The sequence below is a fragment of the Seriola dumerili genome, unplaced genomic scaffold (assembly GCF_002260705.1).
Source record: "Seriola dumerili isolate Sdu_G_001 unplaced genomic scaffold, Sdu_1.0 BDQW01000478.1, whole genome shotgun sequence".
Taxonomy (NCBI): domain Eukaryota; kingdom Metazoa; phylum Chordata; class Actinopteri; order Carangiformes; family Carangidae; genus Seriola; species Seriola dumerili.
The window spans coordinates 2,983,855-3,004,926 of record NW_019174733.1 but is presented as its reverse complement, the minus strand read 5'-3'; the positions used below and the strand labels follow the sequence as shown (position 1 = coordinate 3,004,926).

Here is a 21,072-nt window from a genome sequence, read left to right as displayed (position 1 = left end):
TTCATTATGTCACTGAAAACATTTAAATCTGATGTGTCGTGTTTAATGACCATCAAAGAGCAACATCAACTACATTACTGCTACGTGAAATCAAATTGACCATTATAGAGAGATCGGCTTGGCACGAGTAGAAAGACCTGCATCAAAAAAATCCTTGCATTGGAAATTCCCATTTTCACACATGTCAGCTGGAGGGAGGAGGGGGTGGGTAACATCATTTTCACCTCAGCAAAGTGACACTCAAAGAAATGTAAGCAAATACAAGAATAAGGTGTAGGAATGTAATTTAGCCCAGAGCATTTGGCTGTAAGTCTAAATATACATACGCAGCAAAGACGCACTGTCACTTGCAAAGGCCTGAGTAAATATATGCTGTTATTGATGGCTTGGGCCGCCTTGCCTGTATTTTTCAACCATCCTCCCATATGGCAGGTGCTTAGGCTGAATTCGCTGAACCTCAGAAGAAGCAATAAAAGTACTTATAAAAACCCACACACATTACACAAGTGCTGATTTCCTGGTCATGGGCAGGTTTCTATCAGAAAGGTTGCAATTATGTGAATTGTAGAAAAAGAAAAACACTTCTAAATGTGAAACCTGCCTCATGCCTTTCATCGCAGGCAGTCATTCGCAGAGTGTTTCAATTTTGCACAAAAAGCAGCTCCATATCCATGAATATGGGCAACACAGAACGACAAAAAAATCCAAATTTCAGAAACTATGTTGTAGGCATAAACTAATACATCAACATGTTATGTTTAGGGATTCAGATTTCAAATGAAACCCACCTATTCATTTCACATATCTCACTTTATGTTGTGGAATATTTCTCCATGAGGGCTGAGAGAGGAATGTGATTCTTAAGTTTTGGATAATTTCAGCTTCATATTTGACAGCGTTATCATTTGTACATTCGTCATGATGATACAGACCTTCAACTGAGGTCATTACAAAAGAAACAGCTGTTTTGTGGCTCTCCTGCTGCCAAGGCAGCAAGTCTGCAGAATTGCATAATGCCTAACATTTAGATGAATCATACTGTTAAGGCTGCATGGGTTTTTCTGTAATTAGTTAATCTTCATTTTACCACTGTATGACCTAGAGGGCTTCACCCTTGTACTGTTGCGTATTAAGATCTCTGTAGTCAGACATGAGGGTTTGAATGTAACATCACAAACAAAGAAATCCAATGATGGAAATGTGTCAGTAAAGCTCCTGCAAGGTGAGAGAATGAAGTTGTGGATTCAGCTGCTGAAAGGCAAAATGGCAGATAATGGAAATAAGATTAGGGGAGGAACGTGTTCTCTCCTTCTTGTTTCCGGATGGCAGGGATTAGCTGTACAGATGTGGGAGGAACGAAGGTGAAGGAAGCATACCTTGTGTCTGGAAATATGTGTGTGTGGGAGCACTATGTGTATCCGTGCATTTGTTTTCCCACAGCAGACAGAGCGTAGACATACAATACGACGCCACACCTGTATCTTTACTCTGTGTCAACATGTTTCCCTCCCTCGTTATCCACCTAAGGAAAAGTTAAAAATCTTGGAAAGTTGCTGCTGAGTTTGAACCACAGAGGAAAAGAAGAGCACCGCCAAATGCTGACTGGCAATACACTTTGCTACACATTATTCAATATTACGATTACAGCTACTTAGTCAACATCCTGAGTAAATCTAAAAAGCTTTTAAAAGTTTAGTTTTGTAACCCCAACAGTTTTGGGGTCAGTGGTTGCATAAGACAATAGCTAAACCCACAAGCCTCTGAAGGAGATGTCATATAACACCATCACACCGTAGGATTACAACCACAGACATCAACCTCAAATGTCACAGCCTTGAAAAGGAAGAAGCCAAAAGGTTTGTCTTGACAACACCGTTGCATTGCGCTACAAGGGCACCATGAAAAACTGGATGTTTTAAGCAGCAGCAAGTTGTAACTGAGTTTATGCCTCAGTGGCCTGATGTGAGACACACAAATCAAATCGAGTCAAATGTCTGAAAATGATGATGGCAGCCTAATTTAGACAGCATGAAATATATGGAACCAGATTTAAAGCAAATGTTTGACATCTTGGGAAATACACTTATTTGCTTTCTGCCGGAAAGCTAGATGTGAAGACGATAACCAACTTTCATATCTGTCCATTACATATAGGGCTACAGCACAGCAGTCAGTTAACTTAGCCTAGAGCAAAGACTGGAAACAGGATGAAAACAGCTAGCCTGTTCTGTCAAACGGTAATAAAATCTGCCAGAAAATGTCATACTATTCTTTTAACTAAATATGAGCAATGCCTTTCAAAAACCAATTGCTTGTATGATGAAGAAAAATCAATGTTGGTTATGTAAGCTGAAAGTTTTGCATATGTGGAAAAAAAGGATGAGATAAACATTTCTGCAGAGGGAGCATAAGACATGTAAACAGATGCTCGGTCCAGACTTTTATGGAGCTGTCCTCATAGGCTCACTTAACCTACAACTGCAGATACAGTGAACAGACATATAATGAGAGCTAGCAGCATTTCTAGGCTCTATTTGTCTCTCATACGGTATCTGCCATCTGGAAACTCTATCAGCTTTAAGACCCGTGCTTCATTTTTACTGTAATCAACAACAGATTCTCAGCTGCAACAAGAGACTAGATTTATGCCATTCTGGGTTTCTCCTAAGGTGTCTGTATAACCTATAAAACAAAATTGCGATCTGTGTATGTAATCAATCAAGTCTGATACCTACGTAATGGTATACATATCACAGTGATTGCAATGCTCCTTAATGTCCTACTCATCCCTATAAATTTATCATTGAGACATTAACCAGAAACGGTACTGCAATTCTAAATCAACATGGTTTTGTGCTTTGGAGTAACTCTGTAATACTCACAAAAGATTTCTACATACAGTATCTAGCATAAATATGAGAAGCACAGATCCAGCAGCACAAGGAGGCTTCTTTTTTTTCACAACCTGAAATGAAGAGGAATGCAGTGGCTCAGCAGTCCTGCAGATATCTGACACCACTGTTGAGTACAGCAGGAGAAAACCCCATTCATTTCCAGCTTCTGTATTTATTAACAGTAGATCCAGAATCAAAGCACAAGGGGGGGAAGGTATCCAGCCCAATGCACACACTTCCAGTTTTCATAAAACACTGGGTTTCAATTACCTGGGAGGCGCTGGTACGAGCGGGAGGAGGCGAAAACGGCACAAAACGACTTTCAAGAGCTAATGTTGACCTAAGAAACGACCTTCACCCCCCAACCCCCCCCCCAATCCCACCCCCACCCACCCACCCACAGCCTCTGAAAGGATCCCCTCATGGCCTGAACGAAGCTATAGCCCACAGCTTGTGTGCTCTCTAGGCTCCACTGATTTGGAGACACAGCAGTCCTTGAGTGTCTGAAAGCCCCCCACCCACCCCCCCCCAAAAAGCTGGTTTAACTCAATGGTCAATTCTTGAGTGAGAGAGAGAGGCACCTTTTTGGCTCCACAGACTGATTTCTGTACACTATTATTACCACTATTTGTGCTTTTTTAAATACTGTTATTGCTCCTGTTCCTCATCTGCTTTGCCTGATCAGTCTGTGTCAAGATGAAAGAAAATAAAGCAAAAGCCAGCAGTATGTTGAAATGCCAGTGACACAGCTCCCATCTGATCTTTCCACATCTAAAAATACAGGATAAGGTTAATTTCTTGAGATGGTCATTAGGACTTCCTATGGTGAGCTGAAAGAATGTGGAGGATGGGGGATTACTGTGAGTGGATAATGTGTCTTCCATCTGCTCTGAGACATTTAACACTTGGCAATTTTTCTGTAACATGTCTTTGGTGGTTCATTGACAAGAATTATAGGGTTTTTCCTCTTTTACACAAGGAAACATGTTCTTGCTGAAACTGCACATACCAAATCGAGGAACTGAAACTTTGAGCACCAGCAGCACCAGAAGCTCAACACAAACATTTGCCTTTAATCCTCCTGAGTATAAGAGACAGAAAAAACGGAAGAGCCAGTAAACATGATGCTGTCCCATCTGAAGGAACTGCAGCTTTCTCATTAACTACATAGTACTATGGCAACACTCCTATAGGTGCTATTATTTAAGTACAGAAAAAAGTAAGCTGTCATTGTAACACATTTATGCAGAATGTTTTTACATCTCTGCATATTAGCTCACACAAGACCTAAAAGTCTATAGCCATGCAAGCAGCTCTGCAATGCTACATCCAGGCACAGTGGTGCTTTGAGCTGAGGGATCTCCAAATTCCATGGCAGTCCATCAAATATTTGATGAGAAATTTCTGTCTGGACCAAAGTGGCTTGACCAGCCAACAGACCAATATTCTTATCCCTAGGGCCATGCTGCTAGCATGGGTAAAAACAATTGAATTAGTAGAAACAATCTGATTGTCCAAAAAATAAGAATGACTAAACTCTAGTAGTTATTTGGTCTGGGTTTCTTTCCATTACAATCACTGCCTTCTATATATTTCTGCTCTTGGGCTAAACTCCTGGATGATCCAAAGACTCTGAACACTGAGCTCCTGCTGAGCCCTGAGATCATCTTGCCTCCAGCCTGAAGATGTAGAGCAGAGACATTATTGTATTGGTACATATTTTCCATGTGAAGCATGGCATGGTGTGCATCCATCATGCCATGCTGTGGGCCAGACCTGCTTGATCTGCCAGGATTTAACTCAGGCAGTATGTTTGGGCTTTCAGCCAGCCAGTCGAACATCACCTGCAGGATACCCCTGTTACCTTCCAGCTTCTCTGTGGCTCAGATTTGTCAGACTTAAAATCATCAGTGTTCACGAGGACAAAAAGGACAGATAAGATTACTGTCTTGATAAGGCTCTTCCCTGCTTTAGTATGCTGGGTGGAGCAGTAGAGATGCAATACATACTACTACTACATACATGGGTGGTACCAGGGGGTCTTGGGGTGAGGTGAAGGGCCTGTCGATGTGAGCTAGCCTCTCCAAAACAGACAGGCATTCCCAGTGTTCATTTGGCAAACTGTAATGAAGCTGATCTAGACTTGGAGATGAGTTAAACCCTGACTGGTCCACAGAGACAGATTTTCTACACAGGACTGGGCACAACATGCATAACGCTGCCCTTGAGGTGTAGGCAAACTGGCTACAGTAAACACAACATTTCCAGAAGTGACTGCAAATTATTTTTTCCTTTCCTATATACTACTCTATTAAAAGACAATGTTTAAACCACTGAATACAGAGCATTTGAACTGACCAACAATGTTACTAGCTTAGCTTTGGCTAACATCTCTCCAATATAGTGTAAACTGAGGAGGCATCCTGGAGGATCCATTAAGCCATTATAATGAACCAACCTCTCTGAACCACTAACTTTGGCAGGAAATGTCTTTTTCCATTTTCTCCCCGAGTTTCTCCCTGCACTACTCTCTCCTCCTGAGCCAGCACCCCCCCCCCCCCCCTGGCAAACTCTCATAAAACAGACAAATAAAATAGCTGTAGAGGGGGTGAGGACAGAATTAATCATTAGAAAACGTTTAATTACCAGCACAGTTTGGGACAATTACTGCTTTAAATTAAACATTTACTTTCATGTAACTTTTCATTATAACTTTTAAGAATTATTATTCCAGGGAAACTGAATGCTTCAGCAGGACATCAAGCTGTCAGTGATCTGCACTGTTGATTTCCCAAATACTACACCCACTTTAAACCCAACAAACCAGCAATCAATATAAACTATTGTACCAACTGAAACAAAGGCCACAACACAAACTGTATCGTCAGCCAGTGCAACGGAAAATACTGCCTTGGCTCAGGACAGCAAGCTGGAAAAGTGGAGAAAGCTGAGCTCACTTATAGGTCTGACCTAGATTCACTGCCCTGTCAAAGGCATATATTATCTAATCCAAGGTAAGGGAGAGTCGATAACTGCACTGGGCAGCAGTCACAGACACAGTCTATGGGTACAGTAGCTTTAACAGCGGGACTTCTGTTGAAGGACTAGGGTGACTAGCAAAAATAATACAGAGCTGCAGTTTTCCATTTCTAGAACTGTCACCGTTTCAGTCGCATACTCTCACACCTTGTGCAAAAAATAAATAAATCTCACAAAACCAGTCAGATACACAATGCTGATACAAAATAAGATTGTAATATAATATATATATTCCACTCAGTGCATCCAAAGACCCATGCTGGTTTAAATAAGATTGGCTTTAAAGGAAAATATGGAACAAAATCCATACAACCCTTTTATCATAACAGAAGTAACAGACACATTTTAGTACCTGTAACTATTCACCACTTAGCTCTGTAATATACAGATCAATCTGTCAGAAACCATTAAAGGGTTTGTACTTATCCTGCAAGGGAATGGATGCTAAGTCAAATGAGCTCTGAAATCTTCTTAGCACACACCTGGTCTTGTTAGTATTGGCAAAGGGTTATGGAGTGATGTCAACGGGCCAAAATGGAGCAGCTTTAGCCGACTTCCATTGCAGGAGGTGTTGAGATTTCAGTTAAATGCTAGCTGTGCTGCTGGAAACAGTCTCCATAGCAAGACATAGGGGCGGTTGTATTTACCTCAGATCTCTGTGAAAGTGTCCGTCAGTGTATAATAAAACTGTCAAATAGCTTTAGGATGTGTTTTAAAAAGACCTGGAGTCTACCGTTTTGCTTTCTAGAAACTCATGAGAAATCCTACCAAACCAGAAATGAATGAATGAGTTAAACAGAGGGCAACAACACATCAGCCTGCATTAGAGAAAAGGCTCAAACAAAACAATAATAACATGGAAACTAAGCTGCAGTAATAAAACGGAAGCCTGGAAATCATAAATCACATTCTGCAGGGATCATCAGCATGCGGACCGACCACTATAACTTTGCACCATGGTCAGCTGAAATACAAAGGTTGAAGGGGCCTCTACTTAAAAGCACAGGACCATGGAGTTCAAGTTAATGGAGGAAAGCTCTCATATAAGGCCCCCGGTAAAAAGGACTTCAAGGTGTTGGAATATCCGCCTCACTGTGGCTCCCCATTGGGTTGAAATCCTACTGGAGCAGGGAGTGAAAACAAATACATGAACCCAAAGGCAGGACACGAGACACTTCAAAGCGATCCAATCTACAGACCCTCTTCCTTAAGGCCAGGGTGGCATGGCGTTTCACTCACACCCATCATGAAACCCAAGTCCAATTGCCTTCCTGGTCACGGTTTCCTCCTCCATCCCTCTTTCCCCCGTCCTCCCTCTGAAGAACACATGAGTCCCATTACTGTTTTACTGTCTCGGCACACCATTAAAGCGGAACGTCAGACTCTGTTACCAGGCCTATACCTCTCCACTCACTCTTGTGCTTCAGATGAGAAATTCCCTTTAAAATAAAAGTGATTCAGGCAGGTGCTTGGACCTTGGTGTCACTGATAGTTGACAGTTTTTGCATGTTTACCCAAGACACATGGTTTGGTACTCATGATATTAATGACAAATAAAATGCAACTACAGTAGTTTTCCTTGTACAGTCCTCGTGTCATAAAATCTAAAAATCTATCTAACCAGTTTTCATTTTACTGCATTTAAAACATAGGTATTATATTCTTTTCAGTTAATTCATATACATTTACTAGAAAGATAATTAAAGCCTTTTGTATCTTCTTCCACCCACAATAGATTCAAAAAGTGTCACAGCATACCAGGATATCATGAAGTTATGCTTAACACCAGCATGAAACTGACTCATTAAACATTCATTATTGTCAAGCTGAATCACATATACCTTAAAACACGATCTTGGCCCTGTCTGCTAGGTCTTTCCAGAGGTTAAACAGCTGACTAAGGACTCTGCAGCTGCTATTTGTAAATCCGGCATGTCTTGCCGGCTTTCCATTAAAATGAGGTGGAATAATTAATACGAGTCTGGAAGACATTCCTCTTGCTAGAGGCAACATTCTGGCCTCCAGCCTAAACCAACAGTGGGAAAAAACAGGGCTGACGGCAGGCCAAAGCGAGCCTCCAGATGGGGATAAGTATCAGCTAGCAAGCTGTGGACAAAGGAGGTGAGAGGGTTGAGATAGGGAAAATGTTTGAGGAGCTATGGAGTGAATCATGAAAGTGTCTGCTTGTGTCTGACATACACACAGCATGCACGCTGCCTATATCCGCTCAACATGTTTTTGTTGTGCATTTGTTTTGATTACTCACCACTCTCGCTCTTTTCAATGACGTCGACCACCTCGCCCGCTTGAAGGCTGATTTCTGCAGGCTCTTGTTTCTCGTAATTGGCCACCACCACATACTGTTCCAGGAGCATGGGGTCCGAGGCATCCAGACCTGGGGTTGATGGGAAAAAACATGCTGTCAGCCAGCTGCCAGCCATAGGTCCACGAGAACGACTGGTGGGCACTCGTTGTGCCATAGGCCACTTTGTCTGTAGAGCTCAGCCAATCACAATATTCACAGGGTTCAGTGCATCTTCCTGAGAGTCTAGCCATAGAGCTGCATCCCCCTCCAGCCCAACATCCAGGGCAATGGAGATGCTGAAAGTCTAGGAAAAGAATCCCCCTCCAAAAGGTGAAGAATTAAGCAGTCAACTGCAGAAAATCCATTCTGTGTTACAGAAGGGGCCTCATCCTTAATGTCCACCAAAGCTGAGACCGGGTCAGTAGATGCAAGTAGACACATTAACACAGTGGAAAGAGGAGCAGCAAAGAGAAAGCAGAAAGAGCTGTAGTAGTGATAGAAAAGTGAGCTAAAGCCAGCTGAGGACAGGACACTAGAGTGGGAGAAAGAAATGGTTTCCCTTGGAAAATAAACCATCTGCTAAAAAGCCTCCTTCTCCTCAGTTAGGGCTGGAGCTGGAGGAAGAGTAGGGGGTTGTGTACGCCAATCATAAGAGTCGGCACTAGAGGCCTTAAATAGAACCAGATGAAGGGGCTGGAGCTGCGCTCAGAGGGATGGCCCTGTGTCTCCATGAAACACTAGAGCTCTGACTACAGCGTGTGGCCCAGCCAATGGAAATCTTCCTTTCTCTACTTCGCTTAGTTAACCATATAAGCACCAGCAGTGACTTAGTTTTTTTCACAGCTTGTGCCTGTATCATAACTCGATCACATCCAGTACTTGACCAGAGTTTAGATCACTCCAACTAACTCCAAGAATGACTTCTTAAGACAGAAATATATGTTTTCCTTTATAAAGACGTGCAGAGAACATATACTGGCCAATACTTTTCAAACATCCACAACATTTTTTTCCCTCCACATGAGTAAAGCAACATTAACTTAGCCCGGCTGCAGCCTTAGTCTTGACAAATCCTTACAACAAGCATAGCTGAATCAACTAAAGCAGATCTAACAAGCGTCAGCTGGAATCCAGACACCACTCCAGCTTACATTCAGTTCACACATTAACAAGAACTTCTGCTGACCATTGAGTTCAAAGCTCCTACCAGAAGGAAGCTGCTGTCTGCAAACACTTAAGATTATATCTGTTTATCCTCATTATGTTGCTACAACAGATACACAATGTACTTTTATGGTGCGTTTGAATAACAGACAGACATCTACAAACACAGTAAGAATCACAATGTCTGTTTATGGTCACATTGCTCCCACACTGGGTTTACTAACGGCCCTCCGTTACTGCGGAAGAAAAATTAAATATGTGAGTGTGACTCACATAATCAACAAATATTTATAACATGTGGTAAAATCTGCTTCTGGAAAGAGGAAGTCAGCTTTCTCCTGAGGATGGAAAATAAGGACAAGTCAGTCCAAGAGATGGAAGGTCTGAGGCTTAGATAAAGAATGATTAAGACAACTTGGATTAATCTGCCATTTCTCCAAAGAGCAGACCTGGCGACAGTCCTCCAGACTAGAGATTAACATTTCTCTAAATCAGGATAATATTTTGAATTCGATTCTGGAAGTAAATTTGAAATGTCAAGGAGATAATAAGTTATGAAGATGAACTCAGCACCATTAGCATCTCAAATGCTAAGACTGCCAAAGAGCCTGACACTGGATTACTGTGGTTGGGCCATGGTTTATGAAGCTTCACGTTATTTCTGCAAGATGTTTTGTCAAACCACAAAGTTGGGTGCAGAAACACTGGAAAGAGCATATTAAAATTCTGGGTATTGCCTTCTTGTTCTTCAAAGTATAATATGACAGCAATTACTTCAGTTACAGCAAACAGTGATATTTCTTTTGACATTATGATTTGAAATGTGTGGTTGAGTGGTTTGTTTTAACTTGCAGATCAATTAACTTTGATTACTAATAATGTGGGATCCACAACGACATGAAATGACTGACTCAAACATTGTTTAGCTGTTACTGTCACAGAATGTTTCCCAATCTAAAATACATAAAAATCATATCTGCAATTAATTATTTGAGTCAGTAATTTCACTTTTATTTACAGTATGACTGCTTTTATGCAAGTTTTACGCCGCGGTATGTTTTTAAAGCCATCAGATATCACAAATTTTACAGGCTGCAGAGATTAAAGTATGGGACAAAGTGCGTAAATGAGTGCGTGTAAATCAACTTCCCAGCCATCACCTACGGTCTTAGCTTATCTAGATTTACAGATTATCAGTATGCAGTACATGTCCTATGTGCATTTTAAATTAGTTTTACTTTTTCATGATCAGTACATTTCCCTCTATTCAACTAACTGTCTGTATAATAACCACAACAAACAGAAACCCTGCGGATTTGTTCTGTGCCTTTTCTTAATGCTGAATTTGAACTTGCAATAAAATAATGAGCTGCCAGGAACCGAATTTAAAATAAGTACCATATCTAGGAACCACACACTTGCCAACAATATAATTTCAACACAGATGGACATAAAACTCAACAGATCATGATCTCATAAAATCATAATCTATGTTAAATTATGTTTCTAAAACACACAATTAACTACTGCCGTGAGTGAACAGTAAATCTGAGACCTGAGGTGAGTGAGTAAAGACTCTGTCAGCAAAGTCAATAGGCCTGAAAAACAAAAGCTAATATTTCAGCCTCATTCAGGAAATGAAATGTTTTGCAACAGCAGGAAAACAGAGCCAGAACAAGAACATGTGTGAGAAAAAATGAGGTGAAACAGTCTTGGCTGGGATAGGTCTAATTTCAAATGGGATATGTGTAAAGAGAGCTGAAATGAGATATATAAATTATTGTGTGCAAACAAAGGTTTCAATGAAATAAATCAGCCCAAAAAAAGTTACAGTGCTTCAATCAGTCATTCCCTGAAAAAGATGATTTCACATGGTATGGACTAGTTATAGACCAGTGATTTCCAACCAGCGATACTTCTCCAAGAGGTATGTGGAAAGACTGTGAGCTCAACTAATTTGGAGACATAGAAATTACGATTTCATTAAAAACAAATACAGTAAATATCCACACACAGGGTCAGCTAAAACAAGAAGCGCATGACAACTGTTAGAAAGCGAGCAGAGAAGTTGAAACAGTTAGCTAAACATAATGGCTAAATGGCTGAAATATGTTGCTAAAAGTTATGGCTAAATGGTTGTAATAGTTATTTAAAGCTGGTGGATAAATGGTTGAAATAGCTAGAAGAAAAAGAAACGGATGAATTGTTTAAATAGTGAGGTAATGGTATGGTTCAAATAGCTAAAAGCAATTGCTAAGGCTGAAATGGCTAATGGCTAGATAGGCTAGTTAAAATTGTTAGTATGTAATGGCTAAATGTGTTGAAATCATTAGCTAAAAGTCATAGCTAAATGTTTGAAATAGCTTAAAGTAACAGACATGGTGCAGAGATAGAGACAGTGTATGCATGAGCTAACATCTGTGTTTATATGTGCATGATATTATGTGTATGCACAATCTAGATCTAAAGTATTTATGAGATTTAAAAGGGAAAGTATTTTTTTCTATCCTGCCATCAGATAGCCCTATTAGCAACTCTCTGTGTTTATATCTCTCCTCACTCTGATTTATACATGTGCTTCCTGCTCCCACCCTTGCACTCCCAGGCGTCCTAACTCCATCCAACCCCCAACCCCACCCCCACTCACCCATCATCGGCTCCATCCAAAGATGATGACAGTTGGGAACTTTGCAATAATTCATCACCAAGAGGAGGAAACCAGGGAGTGTAGTCTACCCATTTATACCAAGGGATGGGAATTTTTCTTCGTGAGAGACTTTTCAGGATCAAGCTTCTTTGGTTGATAGCATAGTTGGCACTGGCCTCTGTGTCTTAGTGCCATATTTTGAACCCTGGGGTGACTTTATGAGAGCAGAACTGGGTTGAGAGGAGTAAAATTTGGCAATGTGCAATGCCTTTGTTTGGCTCATCAGCAGCAGATGTGCAGTTGGATTAGAAAGGGACACAGGACTGCTGTTCAATGTAGTACAGATGTACTCATGTCATTGAATCAGTATGTGGCCCTGAGGGAGAAGGGGCAGACCACAAACAAATAGTGCAAAAACCTTCCCCAAAATCATCTTACAGTAACACAGCCTTCAAAAAGCTGTTAAAAACTGTTCCATTATCTTCACTTGATCTGCTGATCGTTTCAGCATTTTAGGTCCATTTTTTTTCAAGTATGTTAAGGTACTCTGTGGAGTTTCTTTGTAAACAAGTGACTCTCACTGTTTCTCACTAAAGTGCATTGTGTGCCTCCTCGTTGTAAAACAAGAGCATCACCAATGTTTGGAAGAATAGGCAATCTACATTGTTTACATCCATGTTTGCTGCAGTCTCCCTTCTTGTCTTTGCTGGTGCATTGCTACATTTGTTGGAACATTATCATCACCAACAACAGTGGAATACATTAAACCACTGCAGGACTGTGCATCATGTAACCTGCGTGTAAGAAGGTAAGAAACTCCACAGGGTACCTTTGGCTTCAGTAGTTAGCATTGCACTGGATGTTGATGACGCAGGGGCTTTCCAAAAAAGTGTGGGATCAGATGCAAACTGCTAACTTATTGAGGGAAATCAAACCAACCCATCTTTTCATCACCCTCTCCAGTACAAACCCTGACATCTCCAACACTTGACAACTAGCATGTGAAGGAAAAGTGCATCAAAGAACATGACTTTACTGACACCCTATGCAAAATTACAAAACACTAAATTGAAAAAAATATATATTCGTGACCTCATTCATTAGAGAACATTTTCTGGCTTGAACGTGGAGTTGTGAGCATGAAGCTTAAGTGCTGCCTCTAGGGTGTGAGTCCACTTTGAAAAATGGCCACTTATCAGAAACAGAGCAGCCTGTATTAGATCTGCTCTAATGCAGCAGAGGGGGTGGGGGGGGATTCAACCCTGCCAAAGTTAAGTGGTAATTTTAAAAAGAAATACAAACTCTACACTGTTATATTGTATTATGTCAAAGCTGCATCCATGAAATGAACAGCAATATTTATCACTTTTAATGTGTAAATGTCAGCAAAAAAAATGCAACATGTGATTTAAACCTGGTTTTAACCCACATAATTGATCTTTCAGGTACTGTGAGGCTCATTGTGCATGAGTCTAGAAAGGGGTGAATCTGCTGAAGCCCAGTATTCAATAGCTGTTCATTGAGAAATACGCTGCTGAAACAGTGTGCGGTTGTTAAAGTGATTTGGACAGGCTCATTTGCCTTAATGATTTCCTATGCCAGTTTAAAATCTTATCCATCTGCAAATACAAACAAACACACAAACCTCCGGACCCGCCCACCATCTAACTCATGAACAGATTAACTCTTCTCCTCCCAACAAGCATGCACACACACACACACACACACACACACACACACACACACACACACACACACACACACACACACACACGTGCATACCCACATACAGTATGGTAAACACCCACATAGACACAACCTCATGCACACTTGCACACCCTACAGGCCCCCAGAGACCTGCAGCTCAAATAAAGACAGCAGGTCTGCACATATAAACACACTCCCTCAGTCCGTGTGCAACACTGAAATGGTTTCCACTTGCCACGTAAACCTCCTCTCCTCTCCAGCTGCTTTTCACATGCACTACACCCCCGAGCGCTCCGTTTCTTTTACTCTCCTACTCACTTTCTAACTGTCTTCTGCTCATCTCACTTTTCTTTTTGAATACAGATTATCACTAATGCTTTGAGGCTGATATGAAGTCCCTGAATCTCAACATCCTGAAATGCAGCTCATCCTAAAATCAGAGCTAATTTAAATACTCAGATTGTTTCCCTTTACCGATGAGACAGTTCCCTTTGTCTTTCTCTCCCGCGTATAGATAAAGTATTAAAATAATTATGAAGTATTTCATCACCATAGTATCTTGTCAAAACATGAGTCCTTCAGGGTTTGGCTGATGAAAGCATCAGTCAGTTATCTGACAGTGATTTATGCTGACAAGCAGCACTCCTGACAACTCCATTATGTTAGACTGAAGATAATGTGTCTTTCCTTGAACCTTACGTAGATAGTAGCCTGGCTATGATGCTATGTCAATAATGTAGACTGATTCAATCTCATACTGAGGAGCTCTTGAAGCGGGAGTCATAGAAAATAAATGGGCCAGAATCTCACTGAATACACTTGAGAGATGAAATCCCCTAGTATATAATACTGCTCCCTTTTAAGAAACTTCTTTTCACTTGTCTCCATCATCTAATATCAGTACAAACAAAGACAAATCACCAATGAAGTGCATTAAGGACACTGAAGAGTCATAATGAGAGTAAGAAGCAAAAACAATCATGATGCAAATGAAAACAATGATGAAATCATCATGAAGACAAAGATGATAATGAAACCAACTGTGAGCGATCATCTGCGAGTGTGTAAACCTAAGATGTTCCTCTGATTTCTTCTGCTTGCCAGGTAAACCGAGTTCCTACTCCAACCGCTAACTGCATGCAGTTTTGCGGTGAAAGGCAACATTCTCCTGTTTAGGGCAGGGGCTCAGTAAACTCTTATGGGAGACCTGCACCATGTAATTATGGAAACCATAAGCTGCAGCTACAGCACAAATTCACCACAGACTCACTGCACTTTATCTGCTGTCCTGCTTTAAAAGAGAAAGATCAATCTTTCAGCTGCGTTAACCGCTAATGTCCAGCATGGGGACTATGGTGAAGGTTTAGAGATCAAGTATGGAGGGCCTGTTCAGTATGTGCCCCGCGTTGACTCTGAATAGTTAATTATCATGAGCACCAGCTATAAAGTGTGTTATGATTGCTTTCACTGGTAGACTTGATCCCATCCAATTATTTGTTGAAAGCATATATACATGTACATCTTAACAGCTTCAGAGCCGATAACATATTTAATATCAAACCAAACCCTTCAGAATAAAACAGCTGAAACTGTGCATGCAAACAACAGCCACTATATGACGAACTTTCCAGGCAGCCGATATGAATATAACTGGAAACCAATCTAATATCTTGCACAGACTGAATGTAGGCTACTCCACATGCACACACACAAACACACACACACACACACACACACACACACACACACACACACACACACACAGCTGAAATAAGACAATTTTTCCATTTCACAATCTAGCTGGAATTCCCTGTTACGTAAAGCCTCAATACCATGGAACACATAACGAAATTAGGTTGGGGTCTTATTTCGTTTGGTGGCAACTCTGGCACAGCTTTTCCTCAGAGTGGATAGCCCGCAGAAAATTAACTTATTAACTTACAGCTCATTTACTAAGACGTTCATTGCCCAGCTATGTCATACGTAACTGTGGCAGATTGCAGGACGGATGGTCACAGCAACTTTGCATCTGATTGCAGGACTAACATGTAATTTAGTAATGCACGTGGGTATTCTGAGACTGCATGCATGCAAGTGTGTGCACACACACACACACACACACACACACATACACACACAACACTTGCACAGCTGTTCACTAAACTCCTCTCATACTTTTCCTGCTGCCTCCTACGCCTGTATCCCCATGCTCAGCTGAGTCACTCAGGCTTTCTGTCTTCCTTGCACTCACTTACACACATACACACACACAAAACATAAATCCGTCAGCCAACCCTGGCAGTGTAAATACGGAGCACAGAGACACAAACAGGTGGTCTCTCTCACCTAACACCATGTTTCTTAACCATTTCATCATTATAGAAAAGTGTTACGTTGCCAAGGGCAAGTACTCCACCGATTCAGCGTCACACTCCTTTAACATTGCTGGGGGTCAGGATGGACAGTTTAAAAAAAAAAAAGATCAAAATCAGTGCAGCAGAACCAGAGGTGTCTTTTTTATTTATTTTCATCATTGATAATTCTGAAAATTCTGTTCTCATTTAATCGACTAACTGTTAAGTGCTGTTGGAGCCCGTGGTGACATCTTCAAATTGCTTGTGTTGTCTGAACAATATTCCAAAAGATATTCAATTTACAGTCACATGTGACAAAGAAAAGCAGCAAATCTTCGTGAAGGTGGAGTCGGAGAATATTTGGCACCTTTGCTTAAAAAAAAAAACTGAAATTATTAACTGATTATCAAAATAGTTGCCAACTGTCAAAGAGTTGTTCGACTAATCCTTGCAAATGTACTCCAAACACTCTTCTTCAAAACCTGGTGCCTACATTACCCACAATGCAACGTGATCACCAACAGTTCTGTTATACATTGGGGTGTGTTATGCAAGTACAGGCTGTAGCCCCGAGCTGCTAGCCTCAAGAAAAGGTGGTGAGCAGGCTACAGAAGTGAGGTCAACTCCACACCGCAAGATTTTTTTAATTTTCAAACTTGTAGTCTTCAGAGAGAGAGACCTCAAAGTCACAATGTAAATGCAATAAAGCAACAATACACATGGATGGTGCATAGAGTGACTGTCACAGACTCTACTGGCCAAGGTAAAAAGATTTCAGATCCTTACCTGATTTACGTTTGCCAGAGCCTCCACAGTCTCTGGAAAGGAAGCAACACCAGAGAAGCATGGTCAGTATGAGTGTGACAGTAAGAGAGGTCAGAGCATTAATACAATTTGATCAATCCAGTAACCAGTTAAAGCTGAAGCTCTGCCTGGGACTATCCAAATGCAGTTGGCACACAAGTACCAGCCAAACCCTTGCTGAGAATGCATGCAGAACTTGACCCACTACCAGAGGGAGGGAGACAGGGTGGGACACATACTGTACGGGTGTGTGGAGGACCACAGTAAGTGTGTCAAGGACAGTAACAAAGCAAATCATCAGATCTTTTTAGAAAATATACTGCAGTGGTAGACATGGTGTATATACGGGCGTTGCAGCTGCCTCTGTTTAACAGAACAGCATTTATTTACTTGACAACAGTATCATATCCCCTTGATAAGTCCCATTCATGTTTAGATGTGAAAGCGTCTTTCAGTTCCAAAGCCTAGACTGCAACAAAACACTGAATGGATGGGCGCTCGTGTCAATGAACCCGCTCTGTGTTCTGACGCTCATCACTATGTGCACATTTACTGTACATGTCTGTGTGCTTACACTGCTGCTAAAAAAAAAACACTGACCTTAATATGAAATAAGAGGAAATATATACAGTATATTCCTTATATATACAACTAAAATAAAGTTTGTTTGTTTTAAATGGAGCAGACTTGCACTGCTGCTCAGCCACAGCAATAATATTTCAGTTTGACAGAAATTTGTCATTTAGAAACAAACAAAACAAACAATGAACACAGCACGAATACATTTAAATTCATAAAACATTCATCCAAGTGCTGTCAGGTCAATTTGAGTTCGCATGCTTCATGTAGTGTAATGCACGTACATAAACGATGATACTTCACATAATTACTTAATCCAGTTGAAAATAAGTTGTGATGTAAAGGGAAATGCATAAACATTTCAAACAGACCAGTATGTCTAAGTCTCTGTCTGTGTATATGTAATTTGTCGCTTGGTGCACATTTTAGGAAGCGCTGGGTGACCGCTTGTGGTCGTTTAGTTAACTGAGCTGCAGAAAGCGCACACTGAGGAGAAGCTAAGGTTTGATGCAGATGGGAACAGACACCTGGCTCTCCGGAGGGGCCAGCAGCAGGACTGGAGCCATGGCCAGTTATGGATATGAGTACATGTTTGGATAAACCTTGTCCAACATTTGCCAGGCTACAGCCTGTTCATCAACTCTTGTGTTTTATTGATTCCAGTTAACAAAAAAAAAGAAAAAAAAAGAACAATCTTAACTATTTCTGGAGTTGATTTACAAAGAAGTAGTACAAAGAAGCTGTCTCTGGTTTTGCTTTTAGAGGACAATAACAAATATAAAATAAGGGTACGGTATGTTAGTGTCTGGTGAGCACCATAAAAAAGTTTACCCTCGTTCAAGTTAAGCAACACTTCTTTCTTAATGAAAACAGTTTTTACCAATAACTGTATCCCTCTGTTACTTAAGATAAAGTCATTTTTGGCACAAAGTTTCTCCGTTTCCAGATGCAGCAACAAATATGAGACAGATCAGTTATGAGACATTTCCAATCAAAAACATAATAGCTTACAGCTCAGTGCGGCTTCATTAAAAACATAAATTATATACGAACTTTGATGTAAAACAACAAATTCAACCGTGAATACACTATTAAATCAGATGACACAGTAAAAACAATGTTTATATTGGATCTTCAAGCAACGTTCATACTGTGGAAAAACAATTGCAAACCGGCTGAGATATGAATTTCATAAGTTTCTATATGATATGATGGGCAGAAAACAAAACAATGTTAAACATTTATGCCGAGCCAACATAAATAGGGTTGCAGTTTATTAAAAAAGAAGCATAATCTAAGTAGATGATGTACATCACTTGAGACAACTTTGAACTCACGACTTAAGAGAGAAAATGTTATAGGTATTCAAATCAAAACAGCACGCACATCATATGCAGTGGGAATAGTTCACAGATTCTTTTGAGGATGGAAAAGCGAGCGAGAAGGTGAGCTGTGGAAACATTTCTTTAGGTAATGTAGCATAAACTTGCAGATAAGTTACAGCATGTTTACACCAACGTTTTCAGGTAGTTTACATCAAGAGATGAATTCATCGTCATAGATGTTAAACATTTCTGAAGTATTATATGATGAATTATGTGTTTATCTTTCCAGAAGTCTGGTGGGGCGGAGATGAAACTGAGGGAAGCACTATAGAGAGTTGGGGAGAAATGATGGGGATAAAGTAGATGCTTGACCTGCCCTGCAAGCTGATGACCCGTATCACAGAGCTGGAATAATATTCTTCCCAGGAGGAGACTGAGCACACAACTGAGCTCCGTGCGCTTTCCTCCATCCAACAGTAAAATCTAATAGGAGAGCAAAAATGCGTCCAAACACTGTTAATTGTTACAGAATTGTGTTTTTTGGGGTAAATTCTAACGTTTAGTTTACAACAGAGAGTCACAGAAATTACAAGATTAGTCTTTACAGTTCTCATGAGGTACACGCCCATGCCAGGAGATGCAAATACGGTACATGCACGTACACATGTGCATAGACTGCATAGACTGAACACATCATTAAAAATCCAAGCCCGTGAGAGAGCATCCTAAGATCGAGCTGAGAATAACCATCTGTTAACACATAACTGCTCCTCACTCTTTGTAGGTGGGCCTATTAGAAGAGGAATGTGTGAGATATTAGTCCTTTGCTCACATTTCTCAGCCAAGCCAGAGGACTGAAGTGTCTGCCCTGCTACATGTATACATTGCACAGAGTCTACTGCCTGACCTCAGATTAACCTCTGCAGGAGTAACCTCCAGCTCGGGGGGTCAGTGGGTCGACGTTACTTAACAGGAAATCATTATGACAGAGCAGAGGTCTGGTTTGTATGCAGAGAGCCTGCAGCAGGAGGTCTATGTGTGAGTATCCTTAAAGAAAGGTAATGACACTGCTCATTCAAATTCTCACCAAAACGCACAGTAAACTCATGCATACTGGTCCAAATCTCCAGCAAAGTTTGGTCATGACTACACAGTGATGTCAGGGGAAAACTATGTTAGTCTGACCATGTATCAACCACAAATAATTTAATAACTTCCCTTGTGGTGAAACACTGATGTAAAATTAAGCTTTAGGCTGTGAAGAAAAGACTTTGATACATCTCTATTGTCTCTCATACATTTAAAATGCATAAATGTGTAGATGTATTTATCACGTTGTGTTTACACGTAAACAGTGAGTCGGGCTCACTCCCCATTTGGGGACAAAAATCAGGTTCCCACACGATAAATCATTAAATTGTAGGGTTAAGGGTTACCATTGGTTTTAGGGCACGTAGCAGTTATAATCAAGGCCACAGTAAACTAAACCAAGTCAGTGCAATATCTTCAAAAGTCACAAAATCATGTGTGCCATCTGCGCACATGCATGTGCAAGGGGTCCGGGGTAGATGTATGCACATCTGGAACAATGTGTTTGACCAAAGGTTTTGTACCAACAGCATGAAAGCTACAGAAGTGTGAGACTTCTTTTCGTTACTGATGATGTTTTTGTTTTTCCTTAGTTGCAGAGCCTTTCGTGTCTTGGCTCCTTCATGTCAGCATTTCAATCTTGTTTAAATTCTTGTCTGCTTAATTCAGCTGAGAATAAAGTCACATGGCTGATTCCCATTCATCAACAAGTCTACAGGGTGTGGTGCCATTAACAAGGAATCCAGTAATGTGATATAAAGGCATCTAAAAGTAAGCACCTCCGAGAATTTATATTCTTTTATCCATCACTATGGTGAAGAAGAAATGCTGCTTGTAAAGCAGACATTCATCAGGACCATGTGTCCCACCATCAGTGAGAAAGGTGGACTCAACGGGCATCATGCAAGACCCACTTGTACGAACAGATTCGTTCTTCTGTGGTACGCAGGAGTGATTTAAGGGAGCTTGTCGCATTTATCAATTTCCTGTTTTTGTCCAACAACAATTCGCAGCCAGTCCTGACCTGCCATCTGAGTTGTGCACAGATTTGACCTGAAATCATAATGCCTTTGTCTGAGTGAATTTGGAGTTCAAATATAATCCAGAAATTAAGGAAAATAAAAAACATAGATCAGATACAAATCATCATCACCATGGTTTACTA

At 40.8% G+C, this 21,072-nt stretch overlaps 1 protein-coding gene across 3 annotated transcripts in view; it reads right to left on the bottom strand.

Moving 5' to 3' along the window:
• LOC111235273 (SH3 and PX domain-containing protein 2A-like) overlaps positions 1-21,072 on the bottom strand; it is a 52,931-nt gene that overhangs the window by 13,136 nt on the left and 18,723 nt on the right. For all 3 annotated transcript variants that reach the window (XM_022763677.1, XM_022763678.1, XM_022763679.1), the window contains 2 exons: positions 16,897-16,928; positions 8,200-8,328 (listed from right to left, as the gene is read on the bottom strand). In XM_022763677.1, coding sequence (XP_022619398.1) covers positions 8,200-8,328; positions 16,897-16,928 — 161 coding nt within the window. The remainder of the gene's footprint in view (positions 1-8,199; positions 8,329-16,896; positions 16,929-21,072) is intronic.